This window comes from Taudactylus pleione, unplaced genomic scaffold, assembly GCF_031769625.1.
Source record: "Taudactylus pleione unplaced genomic scaffold, aTauple2 ptg000707l, whole genome shotgun sequence".
Classification (NCBI taxonomy): Eukaryota; Metazoa; Chordata; class Amphibia; order Anura; family Myobatrachidae; genus Taudactylus; species Taudactylus pleione.
The window spans coordinates 3551540-3573428 of record NW_028285109.1 but is presented as its reverse complement, the minus strand read 5'-3'; the positions used below and the strand labels follow the sequence as shown (position 1 = coordinate 3573428).

The following is a 21889-nucleotide window of genomic DNA, read 5'->3' as shown; positions in this document are numbered from 1 at the left end:
GTCAGCGGTCGGTATTCTAGAGCCGGGATTCCGACTTCTGTCGGGATTGTGACCGCCGGCATCCCGACTGCCAGGGATGCCAACTACATCCCATTGAGATTGCTGTTGTCTTCTACTGACCTTAACAACTCATCAGAAGAAAGGCTGCAGTTGTTGTCAAATCTTTTGGTAATTATACCATCCAGTTTATGAATTGAGATGATAATCTATTGTTATTTCCCACAGGATCTTGCACTCTGACCGTGATGCAATCCCAGATGTTCCTGCTGTATATTTTGTGATGCCCACAGAAGAAAATGTGGACAGGATATGTCAGGTACATGGGAAGCAGGCTCTTCTTTCTCATCTGTTCCACTGACTGTGTCATATTTATTTTCCCTGAAATGTCATACTTGTGAGAGACTTTATTTTCTGATGCCAATTGATATTCAGAACAAAATCACAGTACACACTTTCATTGCAAGGACACTCTAGTATCTTTCCCAGGTGCCAGCTGATGTAAAGATCACCACTACAAATATTGGGTATCAAGAGATGCCTTAAGAAGTGATTGTATCATCTCTTATTATAAAGTTGGTCTGATAGAAATGAGCTCATTACGCACGTTTTGTGTGATGACCTAATCGCAGCTGTGGCACACACGCTCACACGTCACACCTAACGTGTGATGCACACCCAGGTCCCCACTGTGCGCGCCATGCACAGCAGGTGTGACGGGCATGCACGTGTTGCAGTGACGGGAAAGAAGAGGACTGGAAATGTATAATGGGGCGAGTGGCTGAACTGACCTGGCAGATAATTTAATACTAAAATTACTGGGTAAAACGCCAACACAATAATTGAATCCTCACAAGTGGTCTGAAGCTTGCACACAGTACATTGCTTTTTCTTTTCTTGGAAGCTGCTGATTTGAGTTTCTACTTAATATGTTGGGGCAGTTGTGCTCTCCTTAGTGCTGGGGCCTGTCCGGCAAGCCCATAGTTTACACACGAATTGCAATTGATATTCTTATACTAATACCAGCCTTTCAGTGTTTGTGTTATTTGTGAGTCTAGAAATACACAATGCCACACTTATGTACGTGTTCCATTTTGTTTTCTTATTACAGGACCTGAGAACACAGTTGTATGAGTCGTATTATTTAAACTTCATTTCTGCCATTTCCCGCAGTAAACTGGAGGACATTGCAAGTGCAGCCCTCACCGCCAACACTGTCTCGCATGTCTCAAAGGTGATGCTGGCTTCTGCTTTATAATATTTGGAGTCATTAAGAGCATTTCTACAGACCAATGAGCAACTGCGTGCCAATGTGACATCTTGGAGAGAAATAACTGGCTTGTAGGAGGGTTGGCATCTTTTAGGGAATACCGAGGAGGAATTATTGCATCTGGCACTTAACAACTGTAATGGAGAGGGGTTATCATGCTGAGACTTGTAGTGCCATGCAAGAAAAAGAAGATGCTGATAAAGGCTAAAAGCACCAAGAACACTGATAGTCAAAACAGATATAAAAAACTTTTCAAATAGCATGGTTTATAATTGAGATTCTTAACACATATTTGGCAGACAGTGTGAGCTTAATTACCAGGTCAAGGTGAGCCCCGTCACATGGGTCCCTAACATTACCAACACGTTATCAATTTATCAAGGACTTCTCATAATAGTGCCCCCTAATATATAGACAACAAAGCAGGACCTGTGCTGTTTAAAAACAGCTAAGGGCACAGGGCAAGGGTGATATTAAATGTAACTAAAATAAGTTGTAACGGCAAATATTCCTTTGCAAGGGATTGCATGGCTTTTAAGGATTTTGAAGAAACTGAATTTTTGTGTCTTTGTTACACTGAAAAACAATCAATTAGACAGTAAAATAAAAAGTCCAAGTAAAGCCAACATTTAGTATTATATACATTTAATAACTGTGGTCATACTTAACTAAATAGGTCCCATGCTCTCATTCACTCCACTACCACAGACCCAGTGATGTCACAGTTGTAAGTTCTGTAAATACTAGATACATGATTATACTGTAACCCAAGGGGAGGGGGGAACGAGGGAGACCTTAGTACTGGTGTGTTAGCTGTATATGATAATGTTAGATAGGGAAATCCATCTGCAGGCAAAACACAGGTATAAGCAAGGAGAAAGAAAAGTACTGTTTGTTTGGGGCACTTACCCTATAAGAGATTTAAAACATAAAGTTTATTAATACAGTTTAAATGTACCACGTCAAGTGAGGTGAATAGAAACTAGCATATATAAAAACAAAATGGTATTAACAGGTCTGGATCATCAATAACTCCATATGTAAAATTGTGTAAGGGTATCCCACACTATAAAGTATGTAGTTATATATATATACAAAATACTGTGTCAGTAATGCTGGGTAGACACTGGCCGATCAATTGATCAGTCAATATACCTGCTGGCCTTGGGCCATTGTGTACAGGCGATATGTCTCTGAACCGTGACGTTCACGGACATATCGCACTGTCTTTGCTGCACAGCCGATGCAAAGATCTGTCTGCATACATATCTGTCCATCGGCAAATGTGTACGGGCGGTCTGCAGACCTCCCGTACACACACAGCGGCAGCCTCGGGGAGGGGGCATCTCCGCACCCGAGCTCCCTCCCTTCCAGGGGCACTCTCGGCTGCCAGATAGATGATGGCCATTCAGTGTGTATGAACGACCATCATCTATAGAAATATCTGCAGATCACTCTATCTGCAGATATCTTTCAGGTTTGTACCCACCTTTAGTGTAATTGCTTAATTCAATGTGATCTAGATATATATCTTGATATCTTGAAAATAGAGCCAGTCGTCTGTGACAAACTGCCACTCGGCAGTAGCTGGCATAAACATAGAACTAGGGGTGTGCACCGGCCACATTTCGTGTTTTGGTTTTGGATCTGGATCTTTCTTCGTGTTTTGGATCTGGATTGGTTTTGCCAAAACCACCCTTCGGTGTTTTGGGTTCTGGGTTTTGTGTTTTGGATCTGTATTTTTTTTTTAAAAAGCATAAAAACAGCTAAAATCAGAGAATGTGTTGATTTTTCTGCTCCTATGCTATTATTAACCTCAAAAACCTTAATTTCCACTCATTTCCAGTTTATTCTGAACACCTCACAATAGTGTTTTTATGTCCAAAAGGTTGCACCGAGGTAGCTGGATGACTATGCTAAGCGACACGAGTGGGCGGCACAAACACGTGGCCCATCTAGGAGTGACACTGCAGTGGCAGACAGGATGGCAGTTTGAAAAACTAGGCCCCAAACTGTACATAATGCAAAGAAAAAAAAGAGGTGCAAGATGGAATTGTCCTTGGGCCCTCTCACCCACCCTTATGTTGTATAAACAGGACATGCACACTTTAACAAACCAATAATTTCAGCGCCAGGGTCTGCCACACGACTGTGGCTGAAATGATTGGTTCGTTTGGGCCCCCACAAAGCAAGCTGGCAATTAATGTGTCCCTGCACAAACTGGCTCTACGGAGGCAAGATGTCGTCCTCATCCTCCTCATTCACCGATTCCTCACCCTCTTCAGTGTTGTGTACATCCTCATCCTCACAGAGTATTAATTCGTCCCTGCTGGAATCCACCACCACAGGTCCCTCTGTACGTTCTGGAGGCTGGTCTCCCTGGAAAAGTTGATAATTAATTTTTATGAACATCATCTTCTCCACATTTTGTGGAAGCAACCTCCTACGCCTTTTGCTGACAAGGTTCCCGCCTGCACTAAACACTCTTTCGGAGTGCACACTGGAGGGGGGGCAACTCAGGTAAAATAGAGCCAGTTTGTACAGGGGCCTCCAAATTACCTCTTTTTCCTGCCAGTACATGTACGGACTGTCTGACATGCCTACTTGGATGCTGTTACCGATGTAATCCTTTAACAGACAGACGCACGCTTGTCGCTGCTGCTTTGAGGATGCAGGTGCGGCTACAGCGCACACAATTCACAAAGACAGGAAAAAAAAGAAGAATTTTTTTATTGTTTGTGGAGCACACTTTGAGGGTGTCACCACCCTTTAACAGACAGACGCACGCTTGTTGCTGCTGCTTTAAGGATACAGGTGCGGCTACAGTCCACACATTTCACAAAGACAGAAAAAAAAAGAAGAATTTTTTTATTGTTTGTGGAGCGCACTTTGAGGGTTACACCACCCTTTAACAGACAGACGCACGCTTGTCGCTGCTGCTTTAAGGATGCAGGTGCGGCTACAGCCCACACATTTCACAAAGACAGAAAAAAAAAAGAAGAATTTTTTTATTGTTTGTGGAGCACACTTTGAGGGTGTCACCACCCTTTAACAGACAGACGCACGCTTGTCGCTGCTGCTTTAAGGATGCAGGTGCGGCTACAGCCCACACATTTCACAAAGACAGAAAAAAAAGAAGAATTTTTTTATTGTTTGTGGAGCGCACTTTGAGGGTTACACCACCCTTAGACAGACGCACGCTTGTCGCTGCTGCTTTGAGGACAGTATCGTATGCAGTGAGAGTAGACTTGTCAGAAATTGTTGGCACGCCCTTCAGCCCGGACCAGATGTCCAAACCGGCCCTTGACTTATGACACAGGCGCACGCTTGGCGCTGCTACTGTGTTGATGCACGTGCGGCTACATCGCACACAAGTCACAAACACATAAAAAAAATAGTTTTTTATTTTTTGGAGCACTTTGAGGGTTACACCACCCTTTAACAGACAGACGCACGCTTGTCGCTGCTGCTTTGAGGATGCAGGTGGAATCTAGACGGGATTTGGAACCGGGGACACACTACCTCCATCAATTGTCTAAATCCCACTGCACTAATGGCGGATACCGGACGCACGTCTAACACCAACATAGCAGTCAAGGCCTCAGTTATACGTTTTGCTTCAGGATGACTGCTGTCGTACTTCATCCTCATCGCTAGGGACTGTTGGAGGGTCAATTGTTTAGTAAAAGTAGTGGTGTTCCTACTTCCTCTCTGGGATGATGAACAACTCCCAGCAGCAGCAACAGCACTAGGAGGAAGTGTTTCTTGATCTTTCCTTATTTTATTTGTATCGGAGAAAGTTTGGTCCTCCATTTATGTTATATTGATATATACGTGCGGCTAAGGCGCACACAAACACAGAAAATATTTTTTTATTTTTGCTGGAGAGTAGTGCACTTTGTGGGTTACACCACCTTTTAAGAAATGAGCCAGCCGGCCCTTTACTTATGGGACACAGGCGCACGCTTGGAGCTGCTCCTTTGTTGATGCACGTGCGGCTACAGTGTACACAATTCACAAACACAGAAAATATTTTTTATTTTGTTTGGAGTGCCCTTTGGGGGTTACAGCACCCTTTAGCGGTCAATCCAGCCGGCCCTTTATTTATGGGACACAGGCGCACGCTTGGCACTACTTTGTTGATGCACTTGCTGCTACTGCGCACACAATTCACAAACACAAAAAAATATTTTTTTTTATTTTGTTTGGAGTGCCCTTTGGGGGTTACAGCACCCTTTAGCGGTCAATCCAGCCAGCCCTTTATTTATGGGACACAGGCGCACGCTTGCCACTACTTTGTTGATGCACGTGCGGCTACTGCGCGCACAATTCACAAACACAAAAAAATATATTTTTTTATTTTGTTTGGAGTGCCCTTTGGGGGTTACAGCTCCCTTTAGCGGTCAATCCAGCCGGCCCTTTATTTATGGGACACAGGCGCACGCTTGGCACTACTTTGTTGATGCACGTGCGGCTACTGCGCACACAATTCACAAACACAAAAAAATATTTTTTTTATTTTGTTTGGAGTGCCCTTTGGGGGTTACAGCACCCTTTAACGGACAGGCCAGCCGGCCTTTTACTTATGGGACACAGGCGCACGCTTGGCGCTGCTCCTTTGTTGATGCACGTGCAGCCACAGTGCACACAATTCACAAACACAGAAAAAATATTTATTTTTTTTGCGCTTGGGGGGAGCACCCCTGACGGACAGAGCACCCCTTTAGGACTGGGACACTGCACAGGACTTTGGAGTGGACACAGCCCCTATGGACAACTGACTGCACAACACAGTCCAGCCAGCCCCTATAGACTTTGAAGTAGTGGACACAGCCCCTATGGACAACAGCAGCACAGCACAACACTACACTACACTACACAGCCCAGCCAGCCCTAACTCCCACCCTCCCTCTTCACTGTCCACAGCCGAGTGAGAAAATGGCGCCGACGCGGGTACCTTATATAGGATCCAAAACCCGCGAGACCCGAAAGGCGGGTTGATGACGTTTTGCCTCGATTTCAGATCCGAGTCAGGCGGGAAAAGTCGAGCCTGACTCGGATCGGCCTCGGATCGGGGGGTCTCGGGGGGGTTCGGATTTCAGAAATCCAAACCCGCTCACCCCTACATAGAACCAAAGTACAAAGACAACTTGTCATTAAATCAAGAGACCTGTATCATCTAGTGGTAATAGAGGAAATACTCCACCAAATATGTAATACAACATATATGGTATAGGTGAAAGATATCTAAAAAGGATATTCATTTAAGGGATTAATACCTTTTAATCAGAGGGCGCCACAAAAAAATATTTTTGAAGAAAGTACTGTATGCTATTATAGACCTTTCAAATGGCACATAAATGCATCGATGTGCCAACATTAGAAAACATGTCACTGTAGAATAAGTGCACCATGCAGAATATGTTGTTTAGACCAATCAGAGCGAACATTATAGTGTCAAATAAAATGTCACTGCAAAAAGTAAATGTGCGTACATAAATGCATCATAGTGTCTGCATTAGAAAACAGTACCAGACATAAGAAAACATATCACTGTAAAATGTATGTGCAGCACTACACGTTGCAGTATTCTGTACTTGGCACTGTAGAAACGACATGTGCTTATGCAATCTACAATTGGTACAAGGTTGTTTCATAGTGTATGCCAGAGTTTCCCAATCATGGTCCTCAATGCTCTCAAACAGTTCAGGTTTTAGAGATTTCCATAGTTGAGCACAGGTGGTTAAATCAAATTGACTGAGGTATAAATTAAGTCACCTGTGGTCAACCATGAAAATCTCTAAAAACTGAACTGTAATACCCCTTTTACACCGGAGCTAAAACCCGGGTTTTTGAAGGGTTAACCCGGGCAGCTCCCTGGTGTAAAAGGGGAGAGAGTTGGATTGCCGGGTCGAGTGACCCTGCAATCCAACCCAGGTAACTAGCAGGGGTTTAACCCGTGAAACCCTCCTGTGAGAACAGCGCACTCCGGGTCACGACGACCTGGAGTGCGCTGCTAGCCGGCCGATTGGTCCGGCTTCAGTGGCGCTTGGAGATGACGTCATCCCCAAGCGACCACTTTCACTCCGCAAAAGCCGGGTATATGCAGACCCGACTGCGGTGTAAGCGGCGCTGACTCGGGAATATCCCGAGTTGGCGCCGGCAAAATTCCGGGTCTGATCCGGATAGGAACTTTGTTCCTACTCCGGGTCAGACCCGGAATTTAGGTGGAAAAGGGGTATTAGGGAGCCTTGAGGACCGCATTTGGGAACCTCTGGTTTATGCTATTACAGACCTTTTAAAATGGCACATAAATGCATCACAGTGCCAACGTTAGAAAACATGTTACTGTAGAATAAGTAGACAGTGAGTATTGACTTTATTAAAAGTGCGATCCACGGACATATTTCACACGACAGGGACTCTGTTCTGGTTCCGCATTACACTCCATGTATTGCATTCTGTTGGATTGCATTCCCATTGCATTTTCATTCTCACCTATACATTTAGTCTGAGCGTTCATATGCGCCTTATTGATTATATATGTGTGTATTATCTTTTTACTCTGATCTATTAAATATTTAATTTTATTTTAAATTGTGCTACACTTTTTCAAACAACCGCTCAACTTGTATTTTACTGTTTTAAATTATCTCTAATACGGTGAGTGCCCCAAACAATGAGAGTACTTCTCTTTCTCCTTGCTTATACATGATTATACTCTCGAGGGGACAATCTGTCCAAAACTTAAGCCATATTTCGGCATGTTCTAGGTACCTGTTGTTGTGTTTTTAGTTAACTGCGCACAGTACTGCAGGACAGTACAGCACTATGAAAACTGTTCATCTCTGTAGTAGTTGGGTAGCTAAAGATAGTTTGTCTTAAGGTGCATACACACACAACGATTTTTTGAACGATTAACGATATCGTTTATCATTCAATCGTTGAGTTTCTGAGTTAAAACGATGAACGATTATCGTTCATGCGCGTTCACGTTTGTAGTTTAGTCAGACTGACCAACTCAACGATTTTCATTAAGGGAATATGCAAAAATCGTTTGTAGTTCAAAAAAATCATTCATTAAATTTAGTAAATGAACGATTTTAGTAAACGAATTTCGATCATTTTTCCCTTGAAAAAAATTAACGAAAATCGTTCACTAAAATCGTTCATTTACTAAATCGTTGTGTGTATGCAGCTATAAGGTGCATACGCACATAACCATTTTTTGAACAATTTAACTATAACAACGTCGTTATCGTTCAATCATTGAAAAAATCGTTCAGTTTCTGAGTTATAACGATGAATGCGTGTTCCCGTTTGTAGTTCATTCTGAATGACCAACTGAACGATTTTCATTAAGGGAAGTTACAAAAATCATTTGTAGTTCAAAAAATCGTTCATTGCACTTTAAAAAATCTGACAGATAATCTGACAGATAATAGTTCAAATAATCATTGGTAACAAAATTGTTGTGTGTGTATGCAGCTTTACTAATGGGTTACTTTCAAAACATAACAGACAATATATTTGTTTACGAATTGGATTTGGTTGAGCCCTCTGTAGCAGGTATCACATGACTTATTACAAACATGAATTATCTTTACTTCAGGTCTTTGACCAGTACTTGAATTTTATAACATTGGAGGATGACATGTTTGTGCTTTGCAACCAAAACAAAGAACTTGTGTCATATAGAGGTAAGTAACTTATATATTTTTTTCTACTTTGCTATTCCTTTTATTTTATTCTGTACTCCGTAGTTGAGCGATTTCTTAACTAACGACTGTATTATTGAGGACATCAAATAAACAGTTATTCACATACGTTAACACATTTTGTAGGATACCATGAATGTAATGGCCGCACTTGCAGTATAGCTGAGATTCGTCTACTGGCCCAGTACTGTGGCATGTGCAACACCAAATCAACTGCGATAATTGGTAAACCTGTTAAAATAATAGGATCATCAGCAGTCTTGTTGCACCTTGGTGGAGCACCTTGCCATAAGGCAAAAGTGATAACTAAGTGGCTCGGGGAACAAAACATCGACATTTTTAGTCCATGGGCAGGAAACTCCCCAGACCTTAATTCCATTGAGAACTTGTGGTCAATCCTCAAAAGGTGGGTGGACAAACAAAAACCCACAAATTCTGACAAACTCCAAGCATTGATTAGGCAAGAATGGGCGGCCATCAGTCAGTATGTGGCAGAATTTGATTGACAGCATGCCAGGGCGAATTGCAGAGGTCTTGAAAAAGAAGGGTCAACACTGCAAATATTGACTCTTTGCATAAACTTAATGTAATTGTCAATAAAAGCCTTTGACAATTATGAAATGCATGTAATGTTACTTCAGTATACCATAGTAACGTCTGACAAAAAGGTCTAAAAACACTGAAGTAGCAATCTTTGTGAAAACGAATACTTGTGTCATTCTCAACTTTTGGCCATGGCTGTACAGAGAACAGTTGTGTAGTAAATGGATATAGAGATGCTGACAGTCTGTTAAAAGTGGAACAATGCCAATCTGTTACAGATATTTCTCTTTCATCAAGGTTGCGGGGCACTGGACCATGGGATTGTCGGGTTGGTGCTGGAGCAGGCACTTAATGACACTGTAGCTTTAAGCCTAGCTCCTCCCCCCTGCAATCCCATAAGCCCAGTCGTCTTTAAGTTCCTGAGGAGTAAGGCACGTTTGGATGGGCTTTATTTATTTATTTATTTTTTGTAGTACTTCTCTGCTGTGTGAGGCGCAGGTGTAGGTTCTTCCTACCAGGGGCCCATTAGCAGTTTCACAAAGGAAAGCCTTGCACAGATTTGCGCTGTTCTTAAGGAATAGGACCTGGTGTCTTTTCCGCCTCATTGCTGCAGCGCACCACATTTTAGTCCTGGAGTCCCATGGCTCTGGGTTTGTCCAAGCGTTGGCAATGGTAGGTCAATACTTTCCCTTCGGCGCATCTCTCCAGTCTCCTTAGGGTGGCTTAGGAGACGCTGGTTTTAGAGGGCTCTGTTCCTTCTGCAGTTGCTTCCCGAGGCTTGAGTATCCACAGTGAAGAACCTCCCACGGTAGTCACTGCGGTTGCTGTTTACATCACACACGCCCCTTACTGGGCATACCTTAGCATCCAGTGGGGATCACTAGCTAGACCTTGGAAGATTGTCTCCGGTCTGGCTCTCTCTCTCTCTCTCTCTCTCTCTCTCTCTCTCTCTCTCTCTCTCTCCAGTTCGCTTGCACATGGTAGGGTGGATGATGGGGGTCAGCAGCCATTTAGTCACCTGGAAGCCCTGGTATCTAGCGCTATGGTTCCATCTGGGACCTTGACGGTCCACCACCACGACGCAATTGGGCCGGGCTCTCATCCACTCCTCTCAGCCGGCAGGTTGCGCCAGTTCCGCCGCTGGTTCGGAAACTGGGGTTCTACCTCCTTCCTTGTTCGCAGGGTCACCATCCTAAACAGCTCGTCTGTTCCATGGGATCGCGCTCCAAACCATCGTTTTTGAAGGGTAATGTCCATCCTCACGGGCTGGTCGCAGTTGTTCGGACAACGACGAGGTGATGACATAGGTACGTCTTCCAGCAGGCGAAGGCACACGGCAGCGATACCTTTTAGTCTTTCCTGGGCGGAACCTTTTTGTTACATCTCTCAGTGATGACCGTGCCGGTAGTGGGACATTGGAACCACGTTTCTCCCAGGGCAGGGGTCGGTCTCTCTCTCTCTCTCTGCCCCTCTCCCTCCCTCCCATGATCTTCTTACTGTTCGGGAGTGAAGTCTTCCCCAAGGAGGGGGTTTTCAGGGCCCCTCTGCGCGTTTGCAAAGCTCCAGTTTTGCATGGAATTCTGGTATCCCTTGGCGGACGCAAGTGGCTGCCTTGACTGTTCCATGGAATTTTTATCCAGAGCATCTATTTTCGCTGTCCACACTGTTTCTTCAGGTCTCCAGGGGCATTGAAGCTTCCTGAGTGATGTTAATCCTAGTGGTTCCAGGCTGGCGACGCTAGTCATGGTACACGGATACTGTCCCAAGGTCGGTGGGCCCGGGTCGGTGTCCTTCCCCTTGTCCAGACTCGCTGCACCTACTTTCTTTTCTACCGTAGAACTTTCTTGGTTGTTTTTCGTGCCTGAACTTCTGGGCTTGAGATTGAGGATGCTGCAGGCTTTTATCGCTCATGGTCCGTACTAGGCTGCAAGCCCGTACTCCATTGCCATCTCACGTTTTTTACTCTACCTCTTGTGGTGTAACCATTCAAGGTTTCGCCTTTCAGGTTTCTGGGCCTTCCTTTTGAAGGGTCGGGATGCCGGATAACGACTTTGTCTCGTTCCGTTACAGGTTTTAGCCCTGTCATTTTCCTTCCAGCTGCATTTGACCCTTCTTCCAAGGGTCCAAACTGTGTTGGCAGTGTTTGCTGCGTATTTGCCCATCTTTTCATCCACAAGTGGAGCTGTGGTTGCGTAATCTAGTCTCCTGGGACTCTCACACAGGCTCCAATTGGAGTTTTTGCATTCCAGGAATCCTCAGTCCGTTCCTTGGAAGCTGTTCTTCCTTATGGCTATGGCCTTCCCTCGGCATAGTTAAGTAATTCCTCGTCTTCCAGGGGTGGTTCTGCATACACATTGACGATTCCAGCCTACACTGGTTTTGGATGTTTTCCCGCAGGTATTTCCTCCTTTAGTGATTCGTCGGGACTGGGATGATCTGGCTCTGATAGTTAGCTGAGCTCTACAGATTTCCTTGAACGTGTTTTCTTTGGTACGCAGCACTGTTCTCTGTGGGTTCTTATGGCGTGTTGGAACATGGTTGACCAGCTACTCAGCAGACATTTACGCGTTGGATCAGCTTGGTCATTTTTCAGCCCATTCTGGGACGGGTTGACCGTTACCAGACTGGGTGTCAGCGCCTTCCACTAGGGCGGCTGCTATCTCTGGGGCAACATGACGCGGGACTTCAGAAGCACAGGTCCACTGTACGGCAATCTGGTCACGACCGCACGTTTGCTCATATTTACGTTTCAGGTTATTTTGCCTCCGGCAGCACCCACTTTGGGCGTACAGTTCTCCGGCCAGGCAGCCTGAGCGTTCCCTCCCCTGGGGGGCGGCTTTTGAATGTCCCATGGTCCAGTGTCCCCCACCTTGATGAAAGAGAAAAGAGGATTTTTGGTTACTTACCATTGAATCCTTTTCTCTGAATCAGGCTGGGGGACACTGCGTTCCCTCCCTCACACTCAGTCGTGCGAGGTGTTTGTATCTTGACCAGTCCTTTCCCTACTGGTTTGTTTGGTTGTTCTAAACAGGGGGTTCCTGCTACTCCTCTCCGGACTCTTTTAAAGATGTACTGGGCTTATGGGATTGCAGGGGGGAGGAGCTAGGCTTAAAGCTACAGTGTCATTAAGTGCCTGCTCCTGCTCCAACCCGACAATCCCATGGTCCAGTGTCCCCCAGCCTGATTCAGAGAAAAGGATTTAGCGGTAAGTTTCCAAAAATCCTCTTATTGTGTTATGTTGGTTGCAGTGATTGTATGCTCATGTAGATGGATTGCCAGGCAAATTATTACATATAATAAGATAATCCCCAGCAGCTGTTGGCCAGCTTGTAATCCTCTTCAGCCATACATTTCACAGGTTTTTCTTTTAACAGGTACCAAAATCTTGGCTGTAAATATATATTTTGTTAGAACAAGAAGTGCGTTACATAACTTTGTGTCTGCTTTGTCCTCACGTGTTTCATCACTTATCTCTTTTTCAATGAGATAAGCTTACCACATTAATTATCTGCAACTTTGCATATGGTATCTGCCACTTTGCAATGGTACGTCAGTATCATTGTTTTATTTGTCTGTTCTTTTTGGAAACTTCTGTGCAGTGTCTTTAATATTTTTAAGCTGTGTAGTGTCACATATTGAGAGATGTCTCAATTTTTCTACTCAGCTATGAACAGACCTGATATCACAGACACGGAGATGGAAACAATCATGGATACTATTGTAGACAGTCTTTTCTGCTTCTTCGTCACACTAGGTAAGCTTGGGCAGTTTATTGCCTCATCCGACCCTCTGCTTTCACCCTTAAATGTAATTACTATAACTGTAATTAATTAGAAAAGTCAAAATCTCACCACCCACAGGCTGTTAAAGGGTACTGTATTCTATTAAAGCTAATAAAACTATTTTGTTGAAAATGATACAATGAAATCACCTTTACAGTAGATAGTACATCTCCAGCAGAGGTGGGAGATTCAGTGCTAGATTAGTAAAACGCCCTCCAATGCTGCAGCAACTTAGCACCACTTACAGGAAATGTAACGCCTTGTGAAAGGGAAACATTACATCTTTAAGCTTCTAATCTAAATGATACTGAAGCACTTTCAGCTTTCACAGTTTGTAGTGTAGTGTGCAGGCTCCTGTTCCTTGTGTGTGGTAAGGCTATGTCCATTCTAAATGCAGCTTAGAGGTGTCTTGAGCACTGGGCTATCCACAACACTCATGTCTTTAAAATGAAGAAAAAACGTGGGACCATTGTACTTGCTTATACAAAGGACACATAAAGGAAAGCAAAAACACCCGTGTGTATTTAAAGGGCCCGGATTTTTTTAAAAATGTTTCTGTTTTTGTACAATGTTTTGTTTTAACGTGGTGAATATATCTGTCATTGATAATGAATATCATTGAACTTCCTGTTTCTCTGTATTAGGTGCGGTGCCCATCATACGATGTGCTAGAGGGAATGCGGCAGAGATGGTGGCAGTGGTGAGAATCCTGACATTTTTGGCTGTTTTTTTTATTCCGCTAGGTCTGTTAGGACACAAAGGCATGACGAGATGATCTGCACCTTATAATGCAGTTTGCTTCTAGAGAGCCCATTGTTTTATGAAAATTCTGCCGATCAACTCACACGCAGCTAGTAACATTATTGAAAGTGTCAGTAACTACTTGGATAGAACTGCAGTCTTGTATCTCAGTGATGTCAGCGATGCTTAGCGAAGGATGTTTGCATTAAAAAGGATGAGCAATTTAGTGAAATTATAGAATTAATTCTTACAAATATCAGCTCCGTACGCTTAGTGGCTTCCACTACTGTATTTAAATGACTCCTGTATTCACTTATCTGCTGCCTGTCTGCTTCTTACTGTGCTGTTTCCTTTTAGAAACTGGACAAGAAGCTACGTGAAAATCTTAGAGATGCCAGAAACAGCTTGTTCACTGGGGATAACCTCGGGGCTGGGCAATTTAGGTAATTTCCCCAGGAGATCAGAATTGCATCATGTGTTTATGACCTGTTGAACAGAATAGAATATAACAGTACTATTGTGTGTGCGTTTATGCTGCTACAGAATATGGGATGTTATGGATCATCAGCGGCGCGATCCAGAAACTCATAACTGATGAATTATGAAGAGGCTGCTGTGGTTTTAGTGTAGCTTTGTCTTTGGGCCTGATTCAGCAGAGGATGGAATTGCAAGTGGCTTTGCCATTCTGTTCCGCAAAAATGCAAATGTAGCAGGTGGTGTCTTGACACCTCCTTGTTGCATCTGCTATCCCTGCGCTGCGACCGAGGACACAACTTAGGAAGCGATGGTTGCAACTTTGCTCAGGATGCGGTAACCAAAGCTTACCGCAGCTTGGCCTGGTCCTGTCAGCCTGCAAGGCCAGGAAGTCTGCGTCCATGGATGCCAGCCTCCTACCACTGTACTGTCACTCCTTTCAATAAAATTATTTTTAGTTTTAACCTAAAATAATGCTCATCTAAGATTCATTTATGACTTATAATATTCATGAGAGTTATAGGACATTGTGCCTGTCTTGAACTCATTTGGTATTTGTTTGTTACATTGCTCAGAATGTAGCAGGAAATTCGCTTTTCTGCCAAAGTGCAGCACAAAGGTCTCATTAACAGTATAGCATGAGACCCCAGCATGGCCAGCTGTGTGCAAAACTGAATTCATATATGTTGTGGGAACAATCTGCGCAGCTTGGAATGCTCCTAAAATTGTTCCTTTCTGCCTTCTTATTTAACCTTTAATAATCTTAATATTCATAGGGGACACAGGCTCTACGCTAGGTATAGCTTGGTGGGATGAAATCTGGGCACCACACAGTTAACTTTGTTCATCACAGCCCAAGCTCCCTCCTTCCCCTATACTCTGCCCCCTAATCCCAGGCACCTTAGTTTTTTTGTTGGTGCCTGCAGCATGAGGCACAGAGTGTAAGCTGTGCAGGCAGCTTTAGCAGTTCTTATTTTTTTTTCTTTTCTATGAGTATGCAGCGCTAAATGTCCTGGAGGACGCCCATGCTGCTGCTTCATCACCCCAGCGCCGGGGGCCGCAGCACTGGCAACTGGGTCAGCGTTTTTGGCCAGAGCTCCGGACACTGGATGGGGCCGCAAGCCTCAGCTGGTGCAGCATGGGGACATGTAAGGTGGCTCCCTGCTTGCTGCGTGATGGTGGCTTTTCACCGTCAGCCAGGGAGACACTGATGGTGCTGGCAAGTAGGGACCTTGGTTTCCTTTATTGCATTGAATGTTTCTGTATGTTTGACTGTTTAATGTACTTTGCACAATCTCAGTCTCTGCATAGCCCCACTTATTTTTCTACAGTATTTGTGGTGCGTTTACATCCTCTGCTCTGCCCTTATTGGCACATCACAGGTCTTGCTCTGGTGTGTGCGGTTCTCCTTAGATTTCTGTACTATGTCTTCCAGGGATAAAGCTCCCAAGGAGGTGGGTGCTTCTATGCTGGGTAATTGTAGAGCTTGTGCTGCTGTATTTTCTTCACACGTTCCGGACTAGGATGGTCTTTGTGTTCGCTGTTTTACAACCTCACAGCAGGTGGTTCCTTCAGCTGTGCCTGCTAGTCAGGAACCTGCTTGAATTTCCTCGTTATTCCAGGGAATGCTACAGATAGTTGATAGGCTATCAGCCCCTTCTGGCCGCTCCCCCTGCTGGTGTCCCTTTAGGCGTGGCCCAGATATCAATTGTGATGCCGCCCCCTTTGCTGCCTTCTGCTATGGAGTGTCCTTGGATGCAATCCTTTACACAGTCAGTTCAGGGGTTAGTGCAGATGTCCGAGTCTTTTAAGCAGATCCTGGACAGGGAGCGCGTGTAGGCCTTCTAAAAGGGTCAGCTCTACATCCTTGTCAGATATTGAATCAGACTCTGATGTTTCCTCCGACCATGAGGTAGGCGTATCAGTTACCTATGATGTGGATTCCCAGGTTAAATTAGACGTAGTTTCCTTAATCAAAGCGGTTAAATCAGTTCTGCTAATCAAGGATGCAGAGTTGACCCCTGCATCCGGTGCTCCAGTGTTTAAATGTCAAAAGAAGGCAGTTTCAGAATTTCGTTCTTCAGTGCAACTTGAGGACCTTTTCGTGGAGGCTTGGTCCCATCCTAATAAGCGCTTCCTGGTTTCTAAGCGCATTACTTCCTTTTATCCTCTGCCAGCTGCCGATTGGGCTAAATGGGAGTCTCCTCCTCTGGCCGATGCGCATGTTGCCCGCCTAGTCAAGAATACCACCCTTCCTCTTCCTAACATGGCATCACTAAGGATCCGACGGATAGGAAGTTGGAAACTTTTCTTAAGTCTACTTACTCTAATGCAGGTGCAGTAGCTCCCCCGGCCCTTGCATCAGCCGGGGTTGCCAAGGCCATCGGCCACTAGGCAGATGCCCTGGGAGATAGTCTTCAGGTACCCACAGGAATGATCTTTTGTCTCTCGTGGAGCATATCCGGGAGGCGGCTTCTTATCTTGGGGCAGCCGCTATAGACACAGGTAGGTTTTGACCTCTTCAGTGTCAACTAGAAGACCCCCTGGCTTCGTTCCTCGTGGATGGATACTGATTTTAAGAAGGCCTTTGAAGCTCTCCCCTTTTCTGGGGATGTTCTGTTTGGTCCGGAATTGGATAAAATAGTGGCTACAGTGGTGGCATCAACAGCTTTTTTCCTTTCCGGGGGAGCTCCTAGGTCGTGATCTTCTAATTTTCGCTCCTTTCATCCGCAGGGTACCTCTGCCAAAGATTCTAAACCAGCAAGTAAGCAACCCTGGTCTACCAGACGCCCGGCTGCTAACCCAGCCAACAAGCCCGCTGCATGACAGGGCAGCCTCCACCTATGGGACACCACTGAGAGGCCGGCTTCTTCTTTTTTCCGAAATTTGGAAGGCGACCACGGAGGTCACCTGGGTAAGAGGGGTGGTCTCCCAGGGCTATTCATTGACCTTTCTGGAGCATCCTCCAACCTAGTTTTTTTCCACAGGTCTTCCTTTCGATCAGGAAAAAGTAGAAGCCTTGAGGGAGTCCATTCGCTCTCTGCTGGCCTCCAGGGTCCTTGTTCCAGTTTCTGCATCTCAGAAGGGCACAGGCTTCTATGCCAGTCTTTTTCTGGTTTGCAAGCCGAAAGGGTCATTCTGACCGATTCTCAACCTGAAGTCTCTCAACAAATACTTGAGGATTCCCAAGTTCTGAATGGAAGCGCTTCACTCCATTATACTAGCCATGGAGTCGGGGGACGTCATTGCCTCCTTAGACATCCAGTATGCTTATTTGCATGTTCTCATCCATCTCAGTCATCAGCAGTTCCTCAGGTTTGCGATCCAGGAGGATCCTTTTCAATTTCGAGCTTTGCCATTTGGACTTTCCACGGCTCCTCGTGTCTTCACGAAGGTGATGGTGGTCATGGCAGCTCATCTTCGGAGCAGGGCAATCTGGATATTTCCCTATCTGGATGACTTGCTTCTCCTGGCCCAGTCTCGAGAGGTTCTCAGGGAGCACATTCGGGTCAGGGTGGATCTTCTCCAGGCTCACAGGTCATCAATTGGAAGAAATCCTCTCTGACTCACTCTCAGGAAATAGTGCCTTTGGGGGCCTTGCTGTACTCCAGGTCTCAGTGGGTGTTCCTCACGGCAGACAAATTTCAGGACTTACAGTCCAAGTTTTGTTTGTTTCTGCATCACTGCCGGGTGTCAATTCACTCCTGCATGCAGATTTTGGGCTCTCTGGTCTCCACCTTCAACATGGTGGAGTACTGTATTCCCAGTTTCAGTCCAGACCTCTCCAGTTGGAGATTCTAGCCCAGTGGAACAAATCCCATATACAGCTCAGGTCCCAGATGATTGTTTTCTATCAGGAAGTGCATCACTCCCTCTTGTGGTGGCTCCTGGGATCCCATCTGACCAGGGGACGTCCCTTTTAGGTTCAAGACTGGGTCTTCCTCACCGCTGACGCAAGTCTTCAGGGGAGGGGGCGGTATCCTGTCAGCAGACTTTTCAAGGTCAGTGGTCGGAGAGCCAATTGCTGATCAACATTCTGGAACTCCGAGTGGTTTACAGGGCTCTGTGTCAGGCTTTGCCTCTTCTTTGGAGTCGCCATGTCCAGGTACAGTCCGAAAACGCGACGGCTCTTGCCTACATAAACCATCAAGGCAGCAGTCGCGCCGCCATGAGGGAAGTCAGTCGCATTCTCTTGTGAGCGGAAAGGCATCTTCCGTCTCTGTCAGCGGTTTACATTCCCGAAGTGTCGGACTTGAGCGGATTGTTCGGTCGTCCTCCGTTTCTAATCTTTCACCAGGACAGAGCGGTCCTTCGAATGCGACTAGGCTACATTCCTACAGTTGTTTCCAGGTTTCACATCAATCAAGAGATTGTGGTTCCTGCTTTCCAGGTTCCGGACTCTTCTCCGGAGGAGGCCTCCTTGGATGTCATGCGGGCTCTCCGGATTTTTGTGGACAGGACAAAGGACTTGCATAAGACAGATGCTCTCTTTGTCCTGTATGATTTTCGCAAATGGGGCCGGCCGGCTACTAAGCAGTCTCTGGTCAGATGGATCCATTTGACTATTTGCCACGATCATACTGCGGCGGACCTTCCTGCAACGTCCATGGTAAGAGCTCATTCAACTCGGTCGGTGTGAACTTTGTGGACAGTGCAACGTGGCGCTTCTGCGGAACAGCTGTGTAAGGCGGCCACGTGGTCCTCTGCCAATTCGTTCCTGAAGTTCAATTCCTTTGACACCTTCACCTCCCCTGATGCGGCTTTTGGGGCGAAGAGTCCTCCTTTAGGGGATTAGCTTTGGGACATCCCAGCATAGAGCCTGTGTCCCCTATGGAGGAAGAAGAAAATGAGATTTATGTGATTACCTGTTAAATCCTTTTCTTTGATTCCATAGGGGACATAGGGCTCCCACCCTGACGCACTTGGCTTACGGGTCTTTGCTCTACTTCCGGTTCTCCTGTTCACATTTCTTGTGCATTTGGACTTGAATGTTTGCCAGTCTTCCTTCTCCTCCCTTTCGCTCCTGGCATTAGGCTTGTTCTTAACTAAGGTGCCTGTTGCTGGTGGTGTGGTGATGAACAAAGTTAACTGTGTGGTGCCGAGACTCCATTCCACCAACCCATACCCAGCATAGAGCCTATGTCCCCTATGGAATCGAAGAAAAGGATTTCTTCTTGTTATTTCATTACATACCAATTACAGTTTGTATCAAACTTTCTAAAGAGGATAAATGGAGAAGTTGACCATAGATGGCTACAGTAGCTATCATTTATCAGGTTGGTCACGCCATCCCGGCACTGATAATGTAGACGGTCAGATTCCCGACAGTGGTAATCCTGATGCATGCAGGTAAATGTTCTAACCCTAACTGTCCCCCTAGTGCCTAAACCTAACGGTAATACTCTCCGTCAGGATTGCAGCCATCGGGATTCTGGTGCAGGAATTCTGTCCGACGGCATTGCCTGCGTCGCAGTGGTGACTACATCCCAGTTTATCGTGTACAATCTATAAAATCATAGTTAGCATCTGATTGGTTGCTATGGTTAACTTCTCCACCTAGAAGGTTTCATACATATTCACCTAGGGGCATTGTGTAATTATATACAACACAAAAATATAATCAGTCTAATATAAAACATGTACAACAGTTAATTAAACTGCTGTTGAAACTGAAATCAGAATTTCCAAATACCATTTCTCACAATATACGAAGCCATGACATTGCCCACAGTTTCCCCTGTTACAAATGAAACTGCGCACACATATTTGCAGCTTCAAAGGAAACATGCATTATATCCAAAGCCCATTATGAGAATGATAGGTTAGATGCACTACATCTGTGTACCAACTTGTTATACCTCTATCTGATAATTAGGTAACAAGTGTTTGGATTCACAAAAGAAAATTAAAGAAGCAAGGTTTGTGGATATAAAGCGCCTAAGAACAAATTACTAAATAATTGAGGAAACTGATTGCCCATCACATTTTTTTTTAATTGTTTGTGTGTTTACAACTCATTTGGGCAGAATCATTTTTACCTTCACTCATGTTATTGTATATGTTTTTGTTTGTATAATAATCACCTGCTGAATACCCTATTGGCACTTCATAAATACAAGAAAATACGGTATCCGGTAATTAGATCTACATTGTCTAGATAGACAATGGAATATAGACAGGGTCTGAAGGCCGACACACTTAAGGTCGACTAGTAACAAGGTCGACAGGCAGTAGGTCGACAGGTACTAAAGGTCGACAGGCGATATGTCGACATGTACTGAGGGTCGACACACTAAAGGTCGACTAGTAACAAGGTCGACATGTACTGAAGGTCGACAGCGTAATTAGGTCGACACTCATAGTCAACATGCAAATGGTCGACACATGTTTTTTTCCCTAATCTTTAGTCCTAACCCTCCCTCCTGGTGCCTAACCCTAAGTGCCTAACCCTAACCGTCGGGGCAAGTGCCTAACCCTAACCGTCGGGGCAAGTGCCTAACCCTAACCGTCGGGGCAAGTGCCTAACCCTAACCGTCGGGGCAAGTGCCTAACCCTGAAAAAAAAAAAGGTCAATCAATTTCTTATCGACTATTTGAGTGTCGACATAATGACCCTGTCGACCTTCAGTACATGTCGTCCTTGTTACTAGTCGATCTTTAGTGTGTCGACCTTCAGTCCCTGTCGGCCCACTGCCTGTCAACCTTCAGTACAAGTGGTCCAATTGCCTGTCGACCTTCAGTCCCAGTCGACCTGTTGCCTGTCGACATTCAGTCCCAGTCGACCTACTGCCTATCGACCTTCAGTCCCAGTCGACCTACTGCCTGTTGACCTTCAGTACCTGTCGACCTATTGCCTGTTGACCTTCAGTACCTGTCGACCTTGTTAGTAGTCGACCTTTAGTGTGTCGACCTTCAGTCCGTGTCTATTGTCTACCTAAACATTGTCAATATAGATCTACTGATCCACACCCGAAAATACAAGGTAGATCTGAGATATTTTAAATTACAAATGTTTCCCTGTATGACTTTTTAGAGGACATACGCTGCTTTTTCTTTGCGGCCAAGCCCTGTAGACGCGATGTTTTCCAATACAATCAGAAAATCGCACTAAATTAATGCGGCTTTGAAAGGGAGAATTTGTGGCTTTTAGTTTGCAGCTCCGAAGTTGGTGATAATGTTTTGAAAAGTTAGTTTACAGTGTTGTGTCTCCTGCACACCCCTCGGTATGAATTATGTATTTAAAGGTATTTAATTAGTAAGAGATTTGGGTTTAATTATGTGAGATATGTCTGTTCATGTGTTGTTTTGATGGAAAAATGTTTTTTCTATCTTGCAGATGGTAGTTGCAAACATTTTTCCCCAATA

General features: G+C 45.0%; 1 protein-coding gene across 2 annotated transcripts in view; it reads left to right on the top strand.

The window, feature by feature from the left end:
* Positions 1-21889, top strand: part of SCFD1 (sec1 family domain containing 1) — a 141646-nt gene that overhangs the window by 9660 nt on the left and 110097 nt on the right. For both annotated transcript variants that reach the window (XM_088456600.1, XM_088456601.1), the window contains exons 4-9: positions 226-316; positions 1109-1231; positions 8880-8967; positions 13193-13282; positions 13955-14010; positions 14409-14494. In XM_088456600.1, the coding sequence (XP_088312726.1) occupies positions 226-316; positions 1109-1231; positions 8880-8967; positions 13193-13282; positions 13955-14010; positions 14409-14494 (534 nt within the window). The remainder of the gene's footprint in view (positions 1-225; positions 317-1108; positions 1232-8879; positions 8968-13192; positions 13283-13954; positions 14011-14408; positions 14495-21889) is intronic.